Raw genomic sequence first — 24561 nt, forward strand, 5'->3', positions numbered from 1 at the left:
TTTTTTTAAACAGTGCCCTCCATAATGTTTGGGACAAAGACCCATCATTTATTTGCCTGTGTACTCCACAATTTGAAATTTATAATAGAAAAAAATGTGGGTTAAAGTGCACATTGCCAGATTTTATTAAACAACATTTTTATATATTTTGGTTTCACCCTGTAGAAATTACAGCTGTGTTTATATAACCATATAACCATATAACAATTACAGCACAGAAACAGGCCATCACGGCCCTACAAGTCGGTGCCGAACACTTATTTTCCCCTAGTCCCATCTACCTGCACTCAGACCATAACCCTCCATTCCTTTCCCGTTCCAAGCATTCGAATACACACCATCCAATTTATTTTTAAATGATAAAATCGATCCTGCCTCCACCACTTCCACTGGAAGCTCATTCCACACAGCTACCACTCTCTGAGTAAAGAAGTTCCCCCTCATGTTACCCCTAAACTTCTGTCCCTTAATTCTGAAGTCATGTCCTCTTGTTTGAATCTTCCCTACTCTCAATGGGAAAAGCTTATCCACGTCAACTCTGTCTGTCCCTCTCATCATTTTAAAGACCTCTATCAAGTCCCCCCTTAACCTTCTGCGCTCCAAAGAATAAAGACCTAACTTATTCAATCTTTCTCTGTAACTTAGTTGCTGAAACCCAGGCAACATTCTAGTAAATCTCCTCTGTACTCTCTCTATTTTGTTGACATCCTTCCTATTATTGGGCGATCAAAATTGTACACCGTACTCCAGAATTGGTCTCACCAATGCCTTGTACAATTTTAACATTACATCCCAACATTATATACTCAATGCTCTGATTTATAAAGGCTAGCACAGCAAAAGCTTTCTTTACCACCCTATCTACATGAGATTCCACCTTCAGGGAACTATGCACAGTTATTCCTCGATCCCTCTGTTCAACTGCATTCCTCATTTACCATGTACGTCCTATTTTGATTTGTCCTGCCATGATGTAGCACCTCACACTTATCAGCATTAAACTCCATCTGCCATCTTTCAGCCCATTCTTCCAAATGGCCTAAATCTCTCTGTAGTCTTTGGAAATCTACTTAATTATCCACAACACCACCTATCTTAGTATCATCTGCATACGTACTAATCCAATTTATCACACCATCATCCAGATCATTGATGTACATGACAAACATATATAGTCCCCCTATTTCAGGGCACCATAATGTTTGGGACACATGACTTCACATGTGTTTGTAATTGCTCAAGTGTGTTTAATTGCCTTAATGCAGGTATAAGAGAGCTCTCAGCACCTTGTCTTTCCTCCAGTCTTCCATCACCTTTGGAAACTTTTATTGCTGTTTATCAACATGAGGACCAAAGTTTTGCCAATGAAAGTCAAAGAAGCCTTTATGAGACTGAGAAACAAGAATAAAACTGTTAGAGACTTGTCGCTTTACCTCCCCCCTCAACTCCATCTAAGGACACAAGCAGTCTTTCAGGTGAGGCAGAGGTTCACCTGTCACTCCTCCAACCTCATCTATTGCATCCAATGTTTTAGGTATCAACTGCTCTACATTGGTGAGGCCAAGCGCAGGCTCAGCGATCGCTTCGCCCAACACCTCCGCTCAATTTGCATTAATCAACCTGATCTCCCGGTAGCCAGGCAATTTAATTTCCCCTCCCATTCCAAATCCGACCTTTCTGTTCTGGGCCTCCTCCATGGGCAGAGTGAGTCCCACCGCAAATTGGAGGAGCAGCACCTCATATTTCGCTTGTGTAGTTTACACCCCAGCGGTATGAACATTGACTTCTCCAATTTCAGGTAGTCCTAGATTTCTCACTCCTTCCCCTCCCCTTCCCAGCTCTCCCACAGCCCACTGTCTCCATCTCTTCCTTTTGTTGTCCCGTCCCCCCCACCCCTACATCAGTCTGAAGAAGGGACTCAACCCGAAACGTCACCTATTCCTTCGCTCCATAGATGCTGCCTCACCCGCTGAGTTTCTCCAGCATTTTTGTCTACTGTCTGCAATACAGGCCTGGCAGAACATCACCAGAGAAGACACCCAGCAACTGGTGATGTTCATGAATCGCAGACTTCAAGCAGTCATTGCATGCAAAAGATATGCAACAAAATACTAAACAAGACAACTTTCATTTACATGACATTGCCTTGTCCCAAACATTATGGTGCCGTGAAATGGGGGGGACTGTGTATAAACACTGCTGTCATTTCTACATGATGAAACCAAAATGTATAAAAATGGCCTTTATTAAAATCTGACAATGTGCATTTTAACCACATGTGATTTTTTTTTCTATTACAAATCTCAAATTGGGGAGTATAGAGGCAAGTAAATAAATGATGGGTCTTTGTCCCAAACATTATGGAGGGCACTGTAAGTATCACTAACAACAGATGTATAAGAACACGGTACAAGAACCAGCAGAACACCACTGGTCAAGATCTTCAGTCAGAATAGCACCTCTCCACTGCTACCCTCCTTCTATGGCCAAGCTTTTACTAACCTAATCGGCTATAAAAACCTGGATGCAAAATCATTTCCTCAAACTCAACAGCGATAAGACAGAATTCCTCCTCATAGGCTCCAAAGCCATACTCAACAAAATCAATAACCCCACTCCCACCATCGACGGCACCACTGTCTCCCCATCTCCCCAGGCCCGCAACCTTGGTGTGATCTTTGATTCCACCCTCTCCCTTGAGCCTCACATCCGCCATGTCATTAAAACCTCCTTCTTTCATCTCCGCAACATCGCCAAACTCAGACCCACTCTCACACCTCCCGCTGCTGAAAGACTCATCCATGCCTTCATCTCCTCCCGACTGGACTATTGCAACTCACTTCTCCTTAGCATCAGCTCCACCTACATCAACCGACTCCAACTGGTCCACAACGCAGCTGCCTGACTCATCACCCACACCAAATCCTGGCATCACATCACTCCAGTCCTCAAACAACTTCACTGGCTTCCCATCTCCCACCGGATCACCTACAAAATCCTGGTCCTCACCTACAAAGCCCTCCACCATCTGGCCCCCCCATATCTCACTGACCTCCTCTCCCCCTACCAACCCTCACAGTCCCTCAGATCCACATCTGCCGGTCTCCTCTCCATCCACAAGTCCAACCTCCGCAATTTTGGGGACAGAGCCTTCTCCAGGGCAGCTCCCAGGCTCTGGAACTCCCTCCCCCAACTGATCCGCAATTCCGTGTCCCTCACCATCTTCCAGTCCCGCCTCAAGACCCATCTCTTCACCTCTGCCTATCCTTAGTCCCTTTTCATATGTGCATTAATTGCCTCATACTGTGTTTTGTATTGAATTCTGTATTTACTTTGTGTACTAGTCATGTCTCTACTATTTATTTCATTCCCCTTACATGTTTTTCCTCTACCTGCTAAATTTTTGTAAGGTGTCCTTGAGACTCTTGAAAGGCGCCCATAAATAACATTTATTATTATTATTATTAATTCTCTGTGGTTCCCATGTGCCTCAATTTCTGCATCAGCCTACCATGAAGGACCTTGTCATATCTTCACTAAACTCTAGTTGTAGAACTGGAGAGTAGGAGGACATCGGTGCCGGCTCTGATTTGTTCTGAACTTTTCCATACCTCTGGTTTCCTTCTCCCCTGACTGTCAATTTGCAGAAGGGTCACGACTCGAAAAGTCACCTATTCCTTTACTCCAGAAATGTTGCCCGACCCTCTGAGTTACTCTGCATCTTGTGTCTATCTTCACTAATCTTTATGTGGGCAAGATCCACTGCCGAGCCCTCTTTGATTATCTTCATCAGCTCCTCAAAAACCTCAATCAAGTTGTAGGACATGACCTCTGCCTGGATGTTACCAGATCTTACCCCAAAGAATATTCTCCAATAATATTCCTACCACTGAAGTAAAGGTATTGGCCTATAATTTCCTGATTTGACTCCATCGCTCTAAAGGAACGATGTTGGCACAGTCCTCGTGGATAGATTTCTTAGTCAGACAACTTGAAAATTAGTAAAAATCAGCATTTCCATGTTGTTCTCCATGACATATCCATGGCTATTGGTCTGCTGAGCAGATGGCTTCACTACACCTCCACTTAGGAACAGCTGAATCACCAGTATATCTGCATCAGATCCATGCAGGTCTTGGCAGAGTGTAACTGCATTGCATTTCACAAGTACAAGAATGATTTTCATAGTGCCATCTTTTGTTCAGGTCTTTCGTACCTGAAACATGTGCATCCCAATGCTTACGAATCAGCACCTCCATACACCTCACGACCTCCATCCACACCTCATCAAAGAGCTCTGTGACAATAGTATTCCTTCTGCAGAGACTTGGAGAGATTGTAGGCAATCCACTTCTGTCTTCGTACTGCAAGGACAGATCCAGCCTTGTCTCAGAGCCATCTTCCTCCCTGTGTGGTTACATGGCACAAATCTGTCAATAAATTACGTACATACTAAGAAAACACGTCAACTCGCATACAGAATAGATGTCTGAAACCCACAATAAAAATGCAGAGTCACAAAGTCACATAGAAAGAAACAAAATATTTACCCCATCATGTCCATGCCAATCATCAAGTCCCCACTGATATTAATCCCATTCCCCGGCACTTTTTCTGGGGAATTTGCTGGAGTGTTGCTTTTCATGCCTCAAGTATGTCCATAGAAACATCTTAAACATTTACCGAGTCTCGGCCTTTGTCACCTAATCAAGTACTGCACTGCACTGCAAAGTCCCGTCACCCTCCCACTTTACTTCAAACCCATGGTCTTAGATACATACTCCTGCTATGGGTGAATATTTCTTACTCTCACAATTTTGCACATTTCTATCTGGTCTCCCTTCAGCCTCCTCTGCCCCAAGGAAAACAAAACCGTTGTTTTCAAGTCTCTTCTCAAAATTAAAAAGCTCTATCTCAGTCAGCATACATAGAAACATAGTAAAAAATAGTTGCAGGAGTAGCAATTCGGCCTTTCTAGCCAGCACTGCCATTTAATATGATCATGGCTGATCATTTAAAATCAGTTCCTGCTTTCTCCCCTTGATTCTGTTAGTCTTAAGAGCTATATCTTAAGAGCTTATATGGTTATATATCTAACTCTCTCTTGAATAAATCCAGTGAATTGGCCTCCACTGCTTTCTGTGGCAGAGAATTTCCACAGATTCACAACTCTGGATGAAAAGGTTTTTTCTCATCTCAGTCCTAAATGGCCTACCCCTTACTCTTAAACCGTGACCCCGGTTCTGGATTTCCCCAAAATCCCCATACTGAGCACCTCCCCATGCACTCATGTCCTTCTTTTAGTGTGGTGATCAGAAGTGCACATAGTAGTGTACATGTTTACCAGAATGCTGCTTGGATTGGAAAGTGTTAATTATAAAGAAAGCTTGGTCAAACATGGATTGTTCTCAATGGGGAAACCTGATAGAAGAATAGATAGAGTAGACAGTCAGAGCCTTTTTCCACAGGGTGGAAATGCCAAAGACTAGAGGGCATAGCTTTAAAGTTAGAGCGGGGAGGTTTAAAGAAGGTGTGCACAGCAATCTTTTCTGCACGTGGGACTAGCGTAAACGGGCATTTTGGTCGACATGGTCAAATTGGGTCGAAGGACCTGTTTTTGTGCTGCATGATGCTAAGAGTGATGGGCACTGCCAGAAATGGTTGCGGTGGACCCATGCATGGTAATGACATTAAAGAGGATTTTAGACAGGCACATGGATGCAGGCAATGGAGGGATATGGATCAGAGGAGATTAGTTTAACTTGGCATCATGTTAGGCGCAGACATTGTGGGCCGAAGTGCTTGATCCTGTGCTGTTATGTTTGTCTGTGTGGAGCTTGATTGTTCTCTCTGCAATTGTCTAGGTTTCCCTTGAATGCTCCAGTTTCCTTCCACCTTCCAAAGATATGCTGAAGACAGACACAAAAGCATGCAGGCAGCATCTCTGGAGAAAAGGAATAGGTGACATTTCGGGTCTGAGGGAACGAGAGATATAGACGGTACTTAGAAATAAGGAATGGAAGATATGCAAAAAGCAATGATATGTGGCGCACACAATAGGCCATTGTGGGATAGGCAACAACGAGTAAAAAGACAGCAACTCAACAGGACGACAGTGAAACTAGTACGACGATGAGTGTTTGGGAGGGACAGAGAGAGAGGGGATACAAGGGTTACTTGAAGTTAAAGAAATCAATATTCATACTGCTGAGTTGTAAGCGAATGGAAGAGGCCCCAGACAGTCTGGAGAGTCTCGACCAGGAACGTTGCCTTTTTCTTCGCTCCATAGATGCTGCCTCACCCGCTGAGTTTCCCCAGCATTTCTATCTACCCCAGACAGAAAGGTCAGTATGGGAATGAGAAGGGGAGTTAAAGTACACAAAAATGCTGGAGAAACTCAGCGTGTGCAGCAGCATCTATGGAGCGAAGGAGATTTCCCGCTAAGTTTCTCCAGCATTTTTGTATACCTTCGATTTTCCAGCATCTGCAGTTCCTTCTTAAACAGGGGAGTTAAAGTGTTTGGCAACTGCGAGATTATGTAGGACGTGGCAGACAGCAAAGATTTTCAGCGAAATGATCGACGAGTCTGCGCTTGGTCTCGCAGAGGTTAATTGTGACCACAGTAAATTGCCCCTGGATAAGTGAGTGATAGAATCTGGTGAAGCTGATATAATTGTGGGGTAAATAATTTACAAGAAAAATGAATGGGTGCATGTGAAAGCTCCATACACTTGATAGTCAGAAACGGCCTCCTGCTATGTTGTGTGACAATATGTTATGGTAGACATCCAGAGAGCACAATGTTAGACCTAACATCTGCTCCTGAAGTCCTGCTGTAAGTGCTCATTCTTCTTTTCCATGTATTCTTAGTATCGTTGAGTACTGCAACCTTTAGCTGTTTACCCTTTTTGTTTAAAATGCTTCACAACCTTTACCCTGGCAGCAAGGCAACACTATCTTGCCTCTGGCCACAGAAATGCCTGTCCATTGCACTCGCTATACATCATTCTGCGCTCCAATTCCTATCCTGTTCAAACACTCCCCATAGCTAAGGCCCTCGAGCGCTGCCTCGTAAATCTTCTCTGCACCATTTCCAGTTTTACAACATTTTTCCTACAACATGGCCCCCAGAACACAATAATCTATATGCGGCCTCACCAATGTTTTATACATGTCCTCCCAACTTCTTTACTCAACACTCAGATGAAAGACAATGTGCCAAATGTCTATTGGGTAACTTTCAACAAACTATGCACCTGTATACCTCGACCTCTCTGCTTTAAAACGCTCCCCAGAGTCCTACTGTGTCGGTCCTGTCTATGTTAGACTTCTCAAAATGCAACACCTCACATATCTATGCATTAAATTCCATCAACCATTCCACAGCCCACCTGCCCAACCGATCAACCTGCTGCAAGTTTTGACAACCATCTACAGCTAGTGTCATATTGACAACTATCTACAATACCACCCACTTTAGTTTCAAATTAGGCTATTCTGTTAGCTGTGTTTGATCCTAATTTTTGTAGGCAGATATATCTGGGCAATTTTTTACTCTGCTAAATTAATATCGCTATTGCAAATGTATGCAACAGCTTGGCTTGCTCCAAAGCATTTCTCCACAATACAGCCAAAATATTATGAACACCCTTAACATTAGCCACATCCATTGTACTATATAGAATGGAATAAATGCAAGTTTACATTATTGTTAAGAGAAGAGGGAAACGGACATTGATTTTCAGCATAAGGTTGTGAGTGACCAATGCACGATCAGCACTGTGAAGACGGAATAGGTTTTCCAAGATGGTACTGAAGAGAGAATGAATGACGCTAAAGCTAATTTAAAAAAGATCATGAAATCCATTGTTATTCTGGTTAAATTGGCTCTTTAATACTAACTGGTCATTGTAATTAAGTGCCAAATACTCCTCCATAAAGCCTTCTGCAATGATAACGCTGTCCTCCGACTCGTCTCCTTCCTCTTCCCAGGGAAACCTGCCAATCTTCTGCATGAAGTCGCTCCCTTTCCACAGAGGCAGACCCGAGAACGTTGCACTCTTTCCAACAAGACAAAGTCTGAAAGAAAGAAAACACAATTCCATTTTGTTCAAGGATTTTGTTCACGTGGATATGCAGGAAGTGGATGGATATGGGTCATGTGCAGGCTGAGGAAATTAGTTTATGGCATCATGTTCAGCACAGATAATGTGGGCCGAAGGGCCTGTTCCTGTGCTGCACTGTTTTATGTTCTATGTGGTTTAAAATGGAAAACTGTTCCATTCCCTAATGAATATCTGGCAAAGATCATCTGAGGCTGAGCTATGATGCTCTGGGAAGATCTATATTCAATCCACAGCTTGATATGATTGGAATTTTAAAAAAGTGCTCCTTATCTACTGATGGGTCAAATCAGCACCAAAATATAAATAGAAAGTGTCGGAGAAAGCGGGTCAGGCAGCATCTGTGGAGATGGAAACATAGTTAACATTTCAGGTTGGTGCAAGCTCTGAAGCATTAATTCTGTTTCTCTCTCCAGAGTGGTGGCACAGTGCACAGCGGTAGAGCTGCTGCCTCAGCGCCAGGGACACGGGTTCGATCCTGACCACAGGTGCTGTTTGCTTGTAGCTTATACTCTCTCCCCGTGACTGCGTAGGTTTTTTCCGGGTGCTCTAGTTTCCTTCTACACTCCAAAGACGTACAGGTTAGTAGGTTAATTTGCTTAGGTAAAATTCTAACTTTACCCTAATGTTTAGGATAGTGTTAATGTGCGGGATCACTGGTTGGCACTGTCTCACTGGGCCGACCAGAGCCTGTTTCCTCGCTCGCTCTCTAAAGATGAAAGATGCAATGTATTTCCAATTATTTTAATTAAAAATTGTTGTTTTGTATCCATTACAAGCATTAGATTGAGCTTGGGTGCAAGTATCTCTATTGTGAAATTGTTTGATGTTGTTAAGTCTATATAACATGAACATGCCCTATGGTTATATACATTGACATATCAGAGAAAACTGGAGTAAAATCACAGAATGTCGACACACAATCCCATCATATCGACAATCTGAATGCAAACTCCACAGGATGAAGGTGTTTGCTACAAGGTACATAGGAACTGGCTCCTAGTGCAGTTAGACAGTGTACAGCTCTACAGGAACCTTTTGTCTACACAAGCCATTGACCACCTGACCAGATCAGGTCGCTTTTATTTTGTTTGTGTTTCCTTCCTCCACATCTGTTCAAACACGTTCAATTCAATGAAAGTCCACTCATCTGCCACTTTCCCAATTAATCTAGATCCGGTTGCAGTCTTGCATAACATTCATTATTTTCCATAACACCACCAACTTTGGTGTCATCTGCAAAGTTACATTCAACTACATTCTCAACCAAATGATTAATACAGATAGATGATGGATAATCTTGGACCCAGCACCAATTACTGCTTCCAATATGAATAAACAATCATCCACTACCATCCTCTGACCTGCTACCAAGCCAAGTTTGTATCCAGTTGTCTAGCTCACTCTGGATTCCATGTGGTCTAACATTTCCGAGCAGCCTACCATGCAGGACCTTGTCAAATGCCTTAATAAAGTCCATGGTGGCAACGTGTACCATCCTGCCCTTGTCAAACCTGTTGGTAATCTCTGCAAATAGCGCTCAATCAAATTCTCACACACTAAACCACGTTGACTATCCTAGATGAGTCTTTGCCTTTCTAGATGCAGGTGGAATCCTCTCCACAAACTCTACTACAACTGGACAGCACGGTGGTGCAGCAGTAGAGTTGCCAGAGACCTAGGTTCAATCTTGACCTCGGGGATCACTGGTCAGCGAGGACTCAGTGGACTGAAGGGCCTGTTTCCACACTGTATCTCTAAATTAAACTCCTTTAAACTCACTGGCCTGTAGTCCCCTGGCTTGCCCTATCACCTCTTCATAAATAAAGGCACGACTCTGGCCATCCACCAGTCTTCCAGTACCTCAACCATGCCTAAAAAATGATACCGATATCTCTGCCAGGACCCCATCACTTTCTTCCCACAATATCTAAGGATGCAATTGCAGGCTTTGGGCAGTTATCTACCTTTATGTGCTTTAAGACTGCCAGGAACTCCTCTATGGTAAATGTGAGTAGTAATGAAAGTTAGCGGAGCGGTATACTCCCCCTGTGAGACATGGCAAGTCAGGAATTGGCCCAGTGTTTGCAGTGTGTTGCTTGCAGATCCTCTCAGATGGCAGTTGGACTCACCGAGGAGTATACAGGAAGCAGAGAGGGTTAATGGACAGCAAAGGTTCAGGCAGATGGACGGGTGACTATCATGTGAGGCAGGCAGTGCAGGAGTGCGAGAGGCTGTCCCTGTCTCAAACAAGTATATCATTTTAGATACTTGTGCGGAAGCCTCTTAAGAGTAGATAACAGTACCTGCTGTACGAGTGGCACTATGACTGGCTCTGTTTACTGGGAAGATGATGGAAGCTAAGGAATTGAGGTATAGGAGTTATGATGACTTAGATCATATATAAATTACCAAAATGGAGCTATGGGCTGTTGTATATCATGTTGAGGTGGATAAATCACCAGGGTCTGACCGTGAACCCTTGGTAGACACAAAATGCTGGAGTAACTGGAGTAAGCAGCATCTCTGAAGAGAAGGAATGGGTGACGTTTCGAGTCGAGACTCTTCAGACTGAGGCTCTATCCAAAGTGAATCCTTGGACCTGGTGGAAAGCTAACAAGGACATTGTGGCGGCCCTTGCAGAAATATCTGCATCATCTTTAGCCACAGGTGAAGTTCTGAAAGCTGCCGGACCCGACAACATCCCCGGGCGTGTGCTCAGGGCATGTGCTGGACAACTATCCCTGGTCTTCACTGACTTCTAGGGCTGAGGCGGTACTCCGGTGGCTGAGGCGGCATTCCGGCGGCGGCGGCGACCTGAATCCGGGGCTCGGCCGCGGGCCAGTGGACGACATTGTCGGGAGCTCGCAGGTCACAGGCTGGTGACCTGTTTTTACGGAGCTCCCGCGACAACAGCTGCGTCCGCTGGACTGGAGGGCGGCATCTTCGGCAGCTTCGACCACCCGGGGCCGCGGACTTGAACCGGCCCGTTCGCGAAGCTCAGTTGAGCCGCGGGACTGACTTACCATCGCCCGGTGGGGTAACAACATCTGAGGCCTGGATCGCCTCAGCGCAGAGGGAGAATAAGGAGGGGAAGAGACAGTGACTTTAAGACTTTTGCCTCCATCACAGTGATGAGGTGCCTGGTGAACTCACTGGGGTGGATGTTAATAGTAAGATTAAACGAGTACTTACCAGTATGAAGTTTGATCTGTATTTTATGAGGAGTTACGATGAGGGATTACGTGAAGACCCCAGCCCAGTGCGCAGGTGCGGCATACTTCGAAGCAGCGGTGTGAAATCACAGGATAGACACAATATTTGAAGTAAGATAGTAAAGATCATGAGACATCAGTTTATTAGTTTGATCTATATATTGAGGGTGGGAGCGGAGGGCACGTAATCCCTCATCGTAACTCCTCTTAAAATACAGATCAAACTTCATACTGGTAAGTACTCGTTTAATCTTACTATTTTACTTCGGAGTCACGTGAGTGATTCCGTGAAGACTTCAAAGGTCTGTGATTTTAAACCGTGTAACAGTTTTTATTTCACTCACTGCTGAAGTTTTTGAGGGAGGAAGTGTTATCGTAATCAACCAATGGATCTGCTTTCACAAGAAACAGAAAGGTATTTGTTAACAATAACAACATAAAGAGCTCCCCTGAGCTTAAATTAATATTGCAGTTTGTAATATTCTTTCTGCAATTAAATCAGGCTTATCAACGGTTTACAATAAAAAATGTTCTGAACATCGTTCCCTTGACCATTCTGCCGTATTGAGAATGTGGTCAACCGGGATGTCCATTCGTTCAGCCGCTGATATCAATGCTGCCCTAGTGGAATGGGATTAAAATGTATTATTATCTATTCCGGCAGCTTTCAGTACCTGTTTGAGCCACCTTGGAGTAGTTTGGCTCGTACCCCGTCTTGGGGTTTCTGTGGTTGACCCATAGGCTTTCCTCTCCCTCTAAGATTGTGGGTTGTGTCTATATATAGTAGTAGATGGGTCACCACACTCAACCTGGACTCTGGTGGGTAGGCCCGGAATCCCACCAGTGAATTGGGCGTTCCTGGTCCATATATAACCATATAACAATTGCAGCACGGAAAACACAGGCCATCTCGACCCTACTAGTCCGTGCCGAACTCATAATCTCGCCTAGCCCATATACCTGCGAGTTAGGTTTTACCAGACCTAGAATGATGAACGTGATGCGTCTGGGGTAATCACCATGTTATCCAGTCTAGTTTTATGGAGTGACTGGACTCTGTGAGCGTATACGAGAGCCATAAGCATGAGCGTTTTTAACATAGTTTGAGCAAGACTGAGGGATCTGGCTGGTGCCATTCCCTGAGATATGTCAATATCACACCGATATCCCATACATGGGTATACCTGGGTTTTTGGGGCTTATTATTATAATTGCCCTTCATAAGTTTATCTTCAGTGGATGGGATCCCATGCTCTGCTGTCCTGCTGTTTTTAGATAAGCAGACAAGGCGCTCCATGCTGTATTTACGGCACTGTAACTCACCTTTTAATCATGGTGTAGATGTTCCAGGAACTCCAATATGTCAGTGGTTGAATAGTTTGGTATGTTGTCCCTGCGTCGTGGCAGTATTTTCCCATGCTCTTGGTGACTGTTCGCAGGGATGCCGACATGGTGGTAATGGTTCCTTTGGATAATCCCAGTCCCTGGTAAGGTCTATTCAAAACCTGCACCCAGGAGTTTGATGTTTTTATGGCATGGGTGGCTTATGCCTGATACTGGGTTGAGTCAGCAACCATAGTCCACTAGGGAAATCCATAGGTGACTCGCCCACCATGTCGTGATGAACTGGGAACCATGGCTGTGTAGGCCGGTCAGGCACGTTCAATATCTCGGAGACAGATTCCATCTGTATTGCGAAGTACCCGACTGATGAGGCAGAAGGGAGGAAGGCAAAGCAGAAATTCCCCCTTCCAGCGTGTAGGCATCTATCGCTGCTGCCTCTGATCTGGTTCCTAAGTCACATACATAGGTTACTGGTGATTCCGTCTTGTGCAACCAAATTGATATCTGGCTTTCAAACTTTTGATACCTTTAATACAAACTGTTTAATACCTTTAGCAGATATTTTGCGTTTGACATCTATTCAATGTTATCATAATTTTTTACCCGTGACGTGGTGTCTCCCACTGTGTTCTAGCTTCCTAGGAAATAGGCAGCTGATAGTTAAAATGTCTTTTGACACACCATTGCCAGATCTGTTTGACCAATTTGTTGCACAACAATGATTTTATGCTCCCCATATGGTTGATATAAGCCACCACCATAGTATTATCAATCCGTAACCACATAAGTACGTGCTGCATTTGAAATGCATATGCTTTTTAGCCCAATAGGCGATCACCAATCCCAAGTAGTTGATGCCCGGTGTGTGTAGTAACGATGATTCTGAATTGGTCCATCTGTTACCTGTGCTGGATATGGAGTTTAGTTGCTCCCCAGCCTAAAGTACTGGCATCGGTTTTTAATAACCAAGTTGGGATTGGTGATGATAATAGGGCTGAAAACTATGCCAAACATATGTCTGCCCACCACTGTAATTGTGATATAGCTTCAGTGGGTACATTCATGATTTGATTATAGTGACCCAAGTACCTTGGCAAAGTAACAGTCATATGGATGGAATTGTTATTGAAGCCCAGATAATCCATGGTAGTTAACGGCTTCAATTCTGGTTTATCTGGGCGTGGGATGAACCTCAGTGCTTTAGGGAGCTGTTTCGTAGCTAGAACTGCTGCCACAGCTAATTCCTTTGTTTCCCCTAATATGAGGATATCATCCAATATATGCCATGATTATGCTTGTTTTCTTAATATTTTCATGGCTATTTTTAATATTTATAATAGTTTAGGGCTAAGGTTAGACCATTGGGAATGCTCTATACTCCCATAGTTGCCCTAACCGGGATATCCATTATCCAGTAAATTTTTTAGGTATCTACAATGATCCTAGTGTATGGGTATAATATAGTTTGCATCTTCCATATCAATGCTCGCCATAAGGTATCCTTTGGAGATCAGATGTCTGGCAGTGACAAAAACCCGTCTCCATCTTAAAGTGTATATACTCAACAGATTTATTTAGTGATATTAGATCAATGATGATGCTACATTCACCATCTTTTGTAGTTTTGGTGAATATATTCGATACAAATTCCAATGGTTCATGTTTACTCCCATGATCCGTTTAGTAATGAGCCTTTCTAGTTCAGCTTGACCTTCTCACTTCTCTTTCTTAGAGGGAGAAAATGCTCTTTGGGCGCATTGCTGAACTGGTGGTAATATGCCCAATTTGAATTCAAGTTTTTATCCACTAATACTGTTGAGTATATATTAGTTATTTGTGACAGCACCCCATGCTTTATCAACAAGTGTAAATGCCCCCCCCCCCCGCAGTTAGTAGAACACCCTTATTTAGTGTAAACTGGGAGGAACCAGACTACCTACCTCCATGTTTATTGTTTTTTCATGAAGGCTTAGTTTTGCTGGTATGCTGGTGCTGTCGGTGGGGCGGCGCATTTTCCCACGGCTCCGCTCTGGGCCCCTGTCTAAAAAGAACTTTGGGGGTAATGTGAAGCGGTCGCCAGGCTTTCACCAGTCCTTGTTCGATATTTGCTGGTGGATGCCAAGGGGTGCTGCCAGCTGGGTGTTGGATGCGATGTCCTGCTCGTTCCATGGCCTGCCCTCATGAGGCGCACAGGTTTAGCTGCCTCTCTTCCCGCAGCAGCGGTTTGCATAGCCCCGTATATTTGGGGTTGCGGGCAGGTCTTATATGCACAAATGTCAGTCGAGTATCCCAAATTTGGGAACATCTTAGGCGTCAGCACACTCGTAGTGCAACGGGATAGTCTCATCCTGGGAGAACCACCTTGGTGATCATGGCGTCTCGCCTGCCAGGTGAGTATGATCCGTGGAAAAAATGAGCAAAGGCGGTGACATCTTGACCCTCTGTTAGGAGCTTCAAAGTTCGCTGCTTTTAGCTCTTGTCTGCGAGTCTGCTGACCCTGCTGCCTGCGGATTTGCCTCTAGAAAGGCCTACTCCTGCAGGGCTTTGTTTGGGAAGATGGTCGCGTGGAGGAGCCATGTAGTGGCCCACGACACCCAGTAGCTCTTCCTGATCCTGCTCCCCTGGCATACTGCTGTTCTCGTCCACCTGCCCAGCGTTTAAGCCAGCCCAGCCCTGGCCTCCTTAGCTAGCCTCAAAAGAGGGAGCAAAAGGGTGTGCTATAAATTGGAGGAGGCATAGCTCAAACTCCGTTGTTGCATCAATCCCTCGACAAGGGAGATGGCTAGTGCAATAGCACTGGGGTAGGAGTGTCAGCTCCCTTGGCATTCAGCCAGTGACCCCTCGTTTTCCCTGGAGGTTTTGAACTCCATGACCTCCTCTGGCTTGGGGAGACGGACATACTTGTTTTTGCTGTCTCCAGCCTGTTCCAGTATTGGAGGAAGTTGGTTCCTGTAGAACCTATATTTTTGGTAAGGTTTTTGTCTTACCTGTAGTTAGAGGCTGCCTGTCGTTTTTCAGGCGGCATTGTAGTGGTTCCCGGGTGGCGATTCTCCTTGTCAGGAGTCTGCAGGGCTGCCGGTCGGGTTTTTAAATTCCCTCCGGTCCACTGCTGTTAACCGAACAGCTGTTCAGCGGACCTTCATCAGCGCAGCTCTCTGTCAGCGTTCCGCAGCGTGTGCGGTCCCGTTTGCGCCTATCCCCCTCCACTGTCGGCTCCTTCGCTGGAGTCGAACGGGGGCCGCTTCCTCTGCTGCTTTGCTCCCCCTGGAGCAAAAAACACAAGGCCCGATTAAGGTAAGTACTTACCTCACGTTCCTTGGTTGCGGGAGCGCCGACTCCCGCTGGCCGCGTGTGCACAGCTGTGCGATAATGCCGCACCTGCGCACTGGGCTGGGGTCTTCACGGAATCACTCACGTGACTCCGAAGTAAAATTTGTGTTTATTGTGTGTTTTGTTGTTTATTATTATATGTATGACTGCAGGCAACGAAATTTAGTTCAGACCGAAAGGTCTGAATGACAAATAAAGGATCTAATCTAATCTAATCTAAAACATCTTCAATCTGTCACTGGCCCAGGGTGTCGTCCCTACATGCCTCAAGACCATAACCATCGTGCCAGTACCCAGTCAGGTTCAGGGAGTCTCAACGACTTCCGCCCAGTGGCACTCACCCCCATCATCGCAAAGTGCTTTGAAAGACTAGAGGTGGCTAACATTGCACCATTTCTAAAACAACTGTCACTGTCTTTCACCTCAGCAATCGGCTCGCCAATGCAAAGCTCCGAGTGTCCTTTTGTGGTAAGTCGGTGAAGAATGACGAATTCCTCAAGTACCTCGGAGTCACCCTGGATCGCACCCTAACCTATCATGAACACCTGAAGAGGGTGGCTGATAAACTGAATGCAAGGGTCAACATCATCAGGAAACTTACAGGCAACAGCTGGGGATCCAGTGCACACACTCTCCGTATCGCAAACTTAGCTTCAGTCTACTCAACAGCCGGGTTTTGCTCAACAGCTTGGGCTAATTGCTGCCACACGAAATGAGTTGACACTGCCCTTAACTCTGTAATGTGGGTCATCACAGGGACGCTTAAGTCAACACCTTTGCAGTGGCTCCCTGTCCTCTCTCATATCGCCCCTTCCAGCATACGCAGAAGGGAGAGCACCATCGAGGCTAACCCTGACCTTCCCATCCATGCTCACTTGAACAATTTGCCCATCATGGGCCTGAAGGCCCACAAACCCTTCTTGTCTTCTGTTAAATCCCTGGAAGACTTTGACCCCAAAACTGAGTGGCACAGAGCCTGCAAAGATGCCAACACCAACAACGGAGAGGCCATCACAGACCTAAAAGTGAAACCACCGGGTTTTGACCTCCATCGCAAGCAATGGCTAACCCTGAGCAGAATCCGCACCCTCCATGTAAGAACAGCTCATCACCTGCATAAATGGGGGATGACGGACAGCCCTGCTTGTGACTGCGGACATCCAGATCAGACCATCCCATACATCGTGAATGACTGCCCACTGAGGCTTTTCCCTGGGGGCATCAAAGCCATCCACCCAGTAACTGATGCTGTCCTGCCTTGGATGTCAACCTTTGATCTACAGTGTCCTTTTAGGCTGTGCACTCCATACACAAGAAGAAGAATTGCACCGTTATTTAAGAAGGGTAACAAGGACAAGCCATGGTTCTACTAGCCACAAAGTCTGATGTCCGTGGTGGAAAAGTTGTTGGAAGGGATTGGTTGGAACGCGCGTAATCCCTTCCAACAACTCTGCTGCTGTTTGTTAACTACATTACTGATTTGGGTGGCAATGCAGTTAACACTGTTAGTAAATTTACAGATGACATCAAAATTGATGGCATAGTGGACAGTGAGGAAGGAAATCTGTTTACAACAGGATCCAGATCAGTTTGGAAAGTAGGCCAAGGATTGACAAATGGAATTTAACTCTGGCATACGTGTGGTGTTGCACTTTTGTATGTCAAACCAGGGCATGACTTACACAGTAAATGATAGGGTGCTAGAGAGTGTTGCAGAGCGGAGAGATCTAGGGATACAGCTGCATGATTCCCTTAAAGTAGTCTGTTAGGTGGACAGTACACAAACAAGAACATAAAATGCAGTGAATGGTGGGTCTGGATCATGTGCACGCATGTGGGGTTAATTTAATTTGGCATCATGGACTGCACAGGCATCATAGTCCAACGAGACTGTTCTTGTGCTGTGCTGCCGTATGTAATGCATCCCAATGTCCATTCTATTGCAATTAGTACATGTCCCCATGATGTTGGTGTTCCTGAAGTTAACCATTGTAACGCTGCCGCTAACTGCAGCTATTCACTAAAGTTCTCAACATTCCTCTCCGTGAATTGACCGTCTTTAACATGAATTCCAACTTTCTATAATAGTCCCAACTAAAGAGGCAAGAAGATTAGATTTTATTGCTTTCCATCACAGTGACAAATGTGGAATCTGCTGTGGTGGATGTTTATGTTAATTTTTATGTAGTTGTGTGTTTTTGTTGCTTTGTTTATACACGTGACAATAAACTGACCGTTGAAACCTTGGAACATCTTCACAAGCTCAATAACTACCTGGAGAATTACACTCTGGGAAATTGAACATTTTCAAGGATACCCACGATTTGCACATTTTTCTCATAACACTGGTTCCCAAAACATGCAAAACAATTGGAGAGATGAAAGAAAGATTAAAGTGCAATACCAAAAAAAAAAGTTGCAGTGGCGTATTTGCCAAATTACGAATGAGTGCATATCGAACACAATGCTAAATTTATGGGTCATGCAGAGGCTGACTTCAACTGGAATATACCATATTATCTTAAATTAACAATGCAACATCCCTTAATTTCAGAGGCCTCAAACGTTGTGCTATTCATGACTAACACTTACTCATTCGTGGCAGTGCCAGTAGCTGGACTGGACATTGGCTGTGGGCTTCTCACCTCCTCTGGGTCAGGATACCAAGCATAAGCTTCATTAACAGGAGCTGCTATCTGCGTACCCAAAATTCTGAAAAAGAAAATTAAATAAATGCTATTAATAATAAAGATCCTAATTAGTGAACATACAGATTGGTGCCTCAAAAGGAATGAAATTGGGAATGATTGATTAAAACTACATTGAATACAAAGAGATATAAGAAATACACACTGATCAGAATCAGTATGCAATAAATGTGATACCTTCCATTGAAACTTGAAAGTAAACAGCAAGACAGGTTATTCCACCCCAAACAAGGAGAGAGAGCACAAATGTTCCATTGTATATTTACAGTTCGATAAGCTAACCTGAAAATGGGCCAACCTGAAAAAGGGAATCAGGAGCGCAAAACACAAACACAAGCTGCAGATCGAGGACCATTTTCAAAATAACTCCGACCCCAGAAGCTCTTATTCACCAGAATATAGCACATGTCAATCTTTTGCACATTAACAACTATCTGTATATATGTATATGCCTATGTACATACACTAATATATTCTAATTTGTATATATTGTCTTAATCAGCACTTTACTACTTTGCACTCTGGTTAGATGCAAAACTGCATTTTGTTGTACCTGTACTTGTACTATGTGCAACGACAATAAAGTTGAATCTAATCTAATCTAATTTCAGTGGCACAGCGATAGAGTTGTTGCCTTAGCGTTTCAGAGACCCAGGATCAATCCTGATTACGGTTGGCAAAATTGTAAAATGTCCCTCGTGTGTCCGGTAGTGTTAGCGTGTGAAGATCGCTGGTCGGTGTGGACTTGGTAGGTCGAAGGGCCTGTTTATGCGCTAGATCCCCAAACTAAACTGGAAATTATAAACTAAGTTGGAAATTATGAAAGACACTGGATCACGTACAATGGTCATTTAAGGGAACTGAAAGAAACATAAAAAATTAGCCACCAAAACGCTAGAGGACCTTTGAGTTTGAAATGCCATTTAATAAGATCACAGCTGAGGAGCTGGCTTCTTTTTCCCCTGATTCCAACAATGGGATCTGATCTTGCCAAGTGGTTTGACAAAAATGCTGGAGAAACTCAGGTGAGGCAGCATCTATGGAGAGAAGGAATAGGCGACATTTCAGGTCGAGACTGATGTCGGGCGGAGGGGGGGAGGGAAAAAGAAAGGACGAGGCAGAGACAGTAGGCTGCGGAAGAGCTGGGAAGGGGGTGAGGAAGGAGGGAGAAAGCAAGTATTATCTGAAATTAGAGGTCAATGTTCCTAAGTGAAATATAAGGTGCTATTTCTCTAATTTGCGCTGGGCCTTACTCGGGCAATGGAGGAGGCCCAGCTCAGAAAGGTCAGATTTGGAATGGGAGGGAGAGTTGAAGTGCTGAGCCACCGGGAGATCAGGTTGGTTAGTGCGAACTGAGCGGAGGTGTTGGGCGAAGCGATCACCGAGCCTGTGCTTGGTCTCGCCGATGTAAAGAAGTTGACACCTGAACAGCGGATGCAGTAAATGAGGTTGGAGGAGGTGCAGGTGAACCTCTGCCTCACCTGGAAAGACTGCTTAGGTCCTTGGATGGAGTCGATGGGGGAGGTAAAGTGACAAGTGCAGCATTTCCTGCAGTTGCAAGGAAAAGTACCCCCTCGGTGGTTTGGGTGGGAAGGGACGAATTAACCTGGGAGTTCTGCGGAAACTAGAAAGGAGAGATGGGAAGATGTGGCCAGTGGTAGGATCCCATTGGAGGTGGTGAAAATGTCGGAGGATTATATGTTGTATACGACGGCTGATGGGGTGGAAGGTGAGAACCAGGGGGACTCTGTCCTTGTTGCGAATAGGGGGATGGGGAGCAAGAGCGGAGCTGCGGGATATAGAGGATACCCTGGTGAGAGCCTCATCTATAATAGAAGAGGGGAACCCCCGTTCCCTAAAGAATGAGGACATCTCCGAGGCCCTGGTGTGGAACACCTTATTCTGGGTGCAGACTTGGGAGTAGGGAATAGTGTCCTTACAGAAGCAGGTTGAGAAGAAGTGTAGTCCAGATAGCTATGGGAGTCAGTGGGTTTGTATTATCACTGCCCCCCCCTCTTGCAAAGTGGTTAGATTACTAGAACAGACAGAAATATGGACTCCTGATCTACAAGCATGAGTTTGAATCTCCAGTTAGGCAATTAAAAAAATCAAAGATAATCAGAAATTTAAGAAAAATTGTTTTCTGTAATGATTGCCATAATTCCATCAGAGTGTTGGAAATAAAAAACCATGGGATCATTCATACGATTCCTACCCGGTCAGGCCTACAGGGAACTCCAGATTCCACAATGGACAGGAGAGGAAACATAGAAACATAGAAAATAGGTGCAGGAGTAGGCCATTCGACCCTTCGAGCCTGCACCGCCATTCAATATGATCAGACTGATCATCCAACTCAGTATCCTGTACCTGCCTTCTCTCCATACCTCCTGATCCCTTTAGCCACAAGGGTCACATCTAACTCCCTCTTAAATATAGCCAATGAACTTGCCTCAACTACCTTCTGTGGCAGAGAATTCCAGAGATTCACCACTCTCTGTGTGAAAAATGTTTTTCTCATCTCGGTCCCAAAAGATTTCCTCCTTTCTGTTCTGGACTTCCCCAACATCGGGAACAATCTTCCTGCATCTAGCCTGTCCAACCCCTTAAGAATTTTGTAAGTTTCTATAAGATCCCCCCTCAATCTTCAAAATTCTAGCGAGTACAAGCCGAGTCTATCCACTTTCTTCATATGAAAGTCGTGACATCCCAGGAATCAGTCTGGTGAACCTTCTCTGTACTCCCTCTATGGCTAGAATGTCTTTCCTCCGATTAGGAGACCAAAACTGTACGCAATACTCCAGGTGTGGTCTCACCAAGACCCTGTACAACTGCAGTGGAACCTCCCTGCTCCTATACTCAAATCCTTTTGCTATGAATGCTAACATACCATTCGCTTTCTTCACTGCCCGCTGCACCTGCATGCCTGCTTTTAATGACTGGTGTAGCATAACACCCAGGTCTCGTTGCATCTCCCCTTTCCCTAATCGGCCACCATTCAGATAATAGTCTACTTTCCTGTTTTTCCCGCAAAAGTGAATAACCTCACATTTATCCACATTATACTGCATCTGCCATGCATTTGCCCACTCACCCAGCCTATCCAAGTCACCTTGCAGTCTCCTAGCATCCTCCTCACAGCTAACACTGCCCCCCAGCTTCGTGTCATCCGCAAACTTGGAGATGTTGCATTCAATTCCCTCGTCCAAATCATTAATATATATTGTAAATAGCTGGGGTCCCAGCACTGAGCCTTGCGGTACCCCATTAGTCACTGCCTGCCATTCTGAAAAGGACCCGTTTACTCCTACTCTTTGCTTCTTGTTTGCCAGCCAGTTCTCTATCCACATCAATACTGAACCCCCAATACCGTGTGCTTTAAGTTTGTATACTAATCTCTTATGGGGGACCTTGTCAAAAGCCTTCTGAAAGTCCAGATATAACACATCCACTGGTTCTTCCTTATCCACTCTACTAGTTACATCCTCGAAAAATTCTATAAGATTCGTCAGACATGATTTACCTTTCATAAATCCATGCTGACTTTGTCCAATGATTTCACCACTTTCCAAATGTGCTGCTATCCCACCTTTAATAACTGATTCTAGTAGTTTCCCCACTAGCGATGTTAGACTAACTGGTCTGTAATTCCCTGTTTTCTCTCTCCCTCCCTTTTTAAAAAGCGGGGTTACATTAACTACCCTCCAATCCTCAGGAGCTACTCCAGAATCTAAAGAGTTTTGAAAAATTATCACTAATGCATCCACTATTTCTGGGGCTACTTCCTTAAGTACCCTGGGATGCAGCCTATCTGGCCCTGGAGATCTATCGGCCTTTAATCCATTCAATTTACCTAACACCACTTCCCGGCTAACCTGGATTTCACTAATTTCCTCCATCTCATTTGACCCCCGGTCCCCCGCTATTTCCGGCAGATTATTTGTCTTCCTTAGTGAAGACAGAACCAAAGTAGTTATTCAATTGGTCTGCCATGTCCTTGATCCCCATGATCAATTCATCTGTTTCTGACTGCAAGGGACCTACATTTGCTTGAACTAATCTTTTTCTCTTCACATATCTATAAAAACTTTTGCAGTCAGTTTTTATGTTCCCTGCCAGTTTTCTTTCATTATCTATTTTCCCTTTCCTATTTAAGCCTTTTGTCCTCCTCTGCTGGACTGAATTTCTCCCAGTCCTCTGGTTGGCTGCTTTTTCTGGCTAATTTGTATGCTTCATCTTTTGTTTTGATACTATCCCTGATTTCCCTTGTTATCCACGGATGCACTACCTTCCCTAATTTATTATTTTGCCAAACTGGGATGAACAATTGCTGTAGCTCATCCATGCAGTCTTTAAATGCCTTCCATTGCATATCCACTGTCAACCCTTTAAGAATCAATTGCCAGTCAATCTTGGCCAATTCACGTCTCATACCTTCAAAGTTACCTTTCTTTAAGTTAAGGACCCATTTCTGGGTTCAGTTAATTCTGAATTAACAATGTCACTCTCCATCCTAATGAAGAACTCAACCATATCATGGTTGTATGTGTAAATTGTGTTGTGTCAGATTCAGATTCAGATTCAGAAAACTTTATTGTCTGTCGTAACAGAAAATCTTTTTTGACGTGGCTCAACATACAGACAGGACAATGTACTGATAAGCAGACATACAGCACAGATTTCTGACAGAGGTGAGGGTGAACCAGGATGTGATGTTAAAGGTGAGTACAGATTCTATAAGTGATTTATAGACAGCTGTTAAAATGTCATGTCTGACATCAAAGCTCCTGAGTTTCCTCAGCAGGAACAGGCGTTGCCGTGCCTTCTTGTACACAGTCTGTGTGCTGGGAGAAGGACAGGCGGGTGTCAATCTCTTTGCCCAGGTATCTAAAGGCCTCTCTCTACCTGCTCAACTGTCTGCCCATTCAGCCTCAGAGGTTCAAAGAGAGGTTGGGGGGAAGATGTGCGCCTCCCACCACAACACAGCTCCTTGGTCTTGGAGATGTTAAGCTCCAGAGAGCTCTCTTTGATCCACAGCATCAGGGTGTTGACCTGCTGATAGTAGGCAGCCAGAGAAGTGTGATCCTTGATCTAAGTTCTAAGTCAGTGTTTTGAGGTAAATGCAAGTTCATACTGATCTTCTGCAGCAAGTTTAATTTGAACCTTCTACTATCCTACGCAACTGCAGGCCAAGTCCACCTTTAGCCTCTTGCAGAGGCGTCTTTTCTTCTTTGTTTTCAATATAAATACTTGCTCCGTTCTTGCTCCACCAGGGCCATATCGTCTGCATACTTAAAAAGGGAAATGTCACTGTTATTGTTTGTTATGTTGTTTGGGTAGATGGAAAATAAAATTGGTGATAAGACACAGCCCTGGGGGACATCAGTGTTTAAAATCATGTTCTTGGATTTAAAACCATTTACCACCACATGCTGAGGCCGGTCCTGCAGAAAGTCTTTTATCCACAGGATAAGTGATGGGTTGACTTGTAAATCCAGAAGGCGGTTGCAGAGGGTGACCGTGTTAACTGTGTTAAAAGCTGAAGAAAAGTCCATAAATAAAATCCATGTGTGGGGGTGTGGGGAGTCCAGCTGTCTGCTAACTGTGTCCAGGAGAGTCAAACAGGCATCCTCCACCCCACGCCTTGCCTTATAGGCAAACTGGAGTGGGTCAAGCCTGTCCACCACCATAGCAGTGAGGTGATCACTTACCACCCTCTCCATACACTTGGAAAGAATGGATGTGAGTGCCACCGGTCTGTAGTCCTTCTCGGGTCTTTTTCGTTTTGTAATGTATGGCTGCAGAAACGACGTTTCGTTTGGACCTCAATGGGGTCCAAAT

At 44.6% G+C, this 24561-nt stretch overlaps 1 protein-coding gene across 1 annotated transcript in view; it reads right to left on the reverse strand.

Annotated features, from left to right (window-relative positions):
- LOC129713074 (primary cilium assembly protein FAM149B1-like) overlaps window positions 1–24561 on the reverse strand; it is a 201744-nt gene that overhangs the window by 110734 nt on the left and 66449 nt on the right. The window contains 3 exon segments of the mRNA XM_055661954.1: window positions 4217–4407; window positions 7903–8079; window positions 18605–18724. Of these exon segments, the coding sequence (XP_055517929.1) occupies window positions 4217–4407; window positions 7903–8079; window positions 18605–18724 (488 nt within the window).

Source organism: Leucoraja erinacea, chromosome 34 (genome assembly GCF_028641065.1).
Source record: "Leucoraja erinacea ecotype New England chromosome 34, Leri_hhj_1, whole genome shotgun sequence".
NCBI classification, from domain to species: Eukaryota; Metazoa; Chordata; class Chondrichthyes; order Rajiformes; family Rajidae; genus Leucoraja; species Leucoraja erinaceus.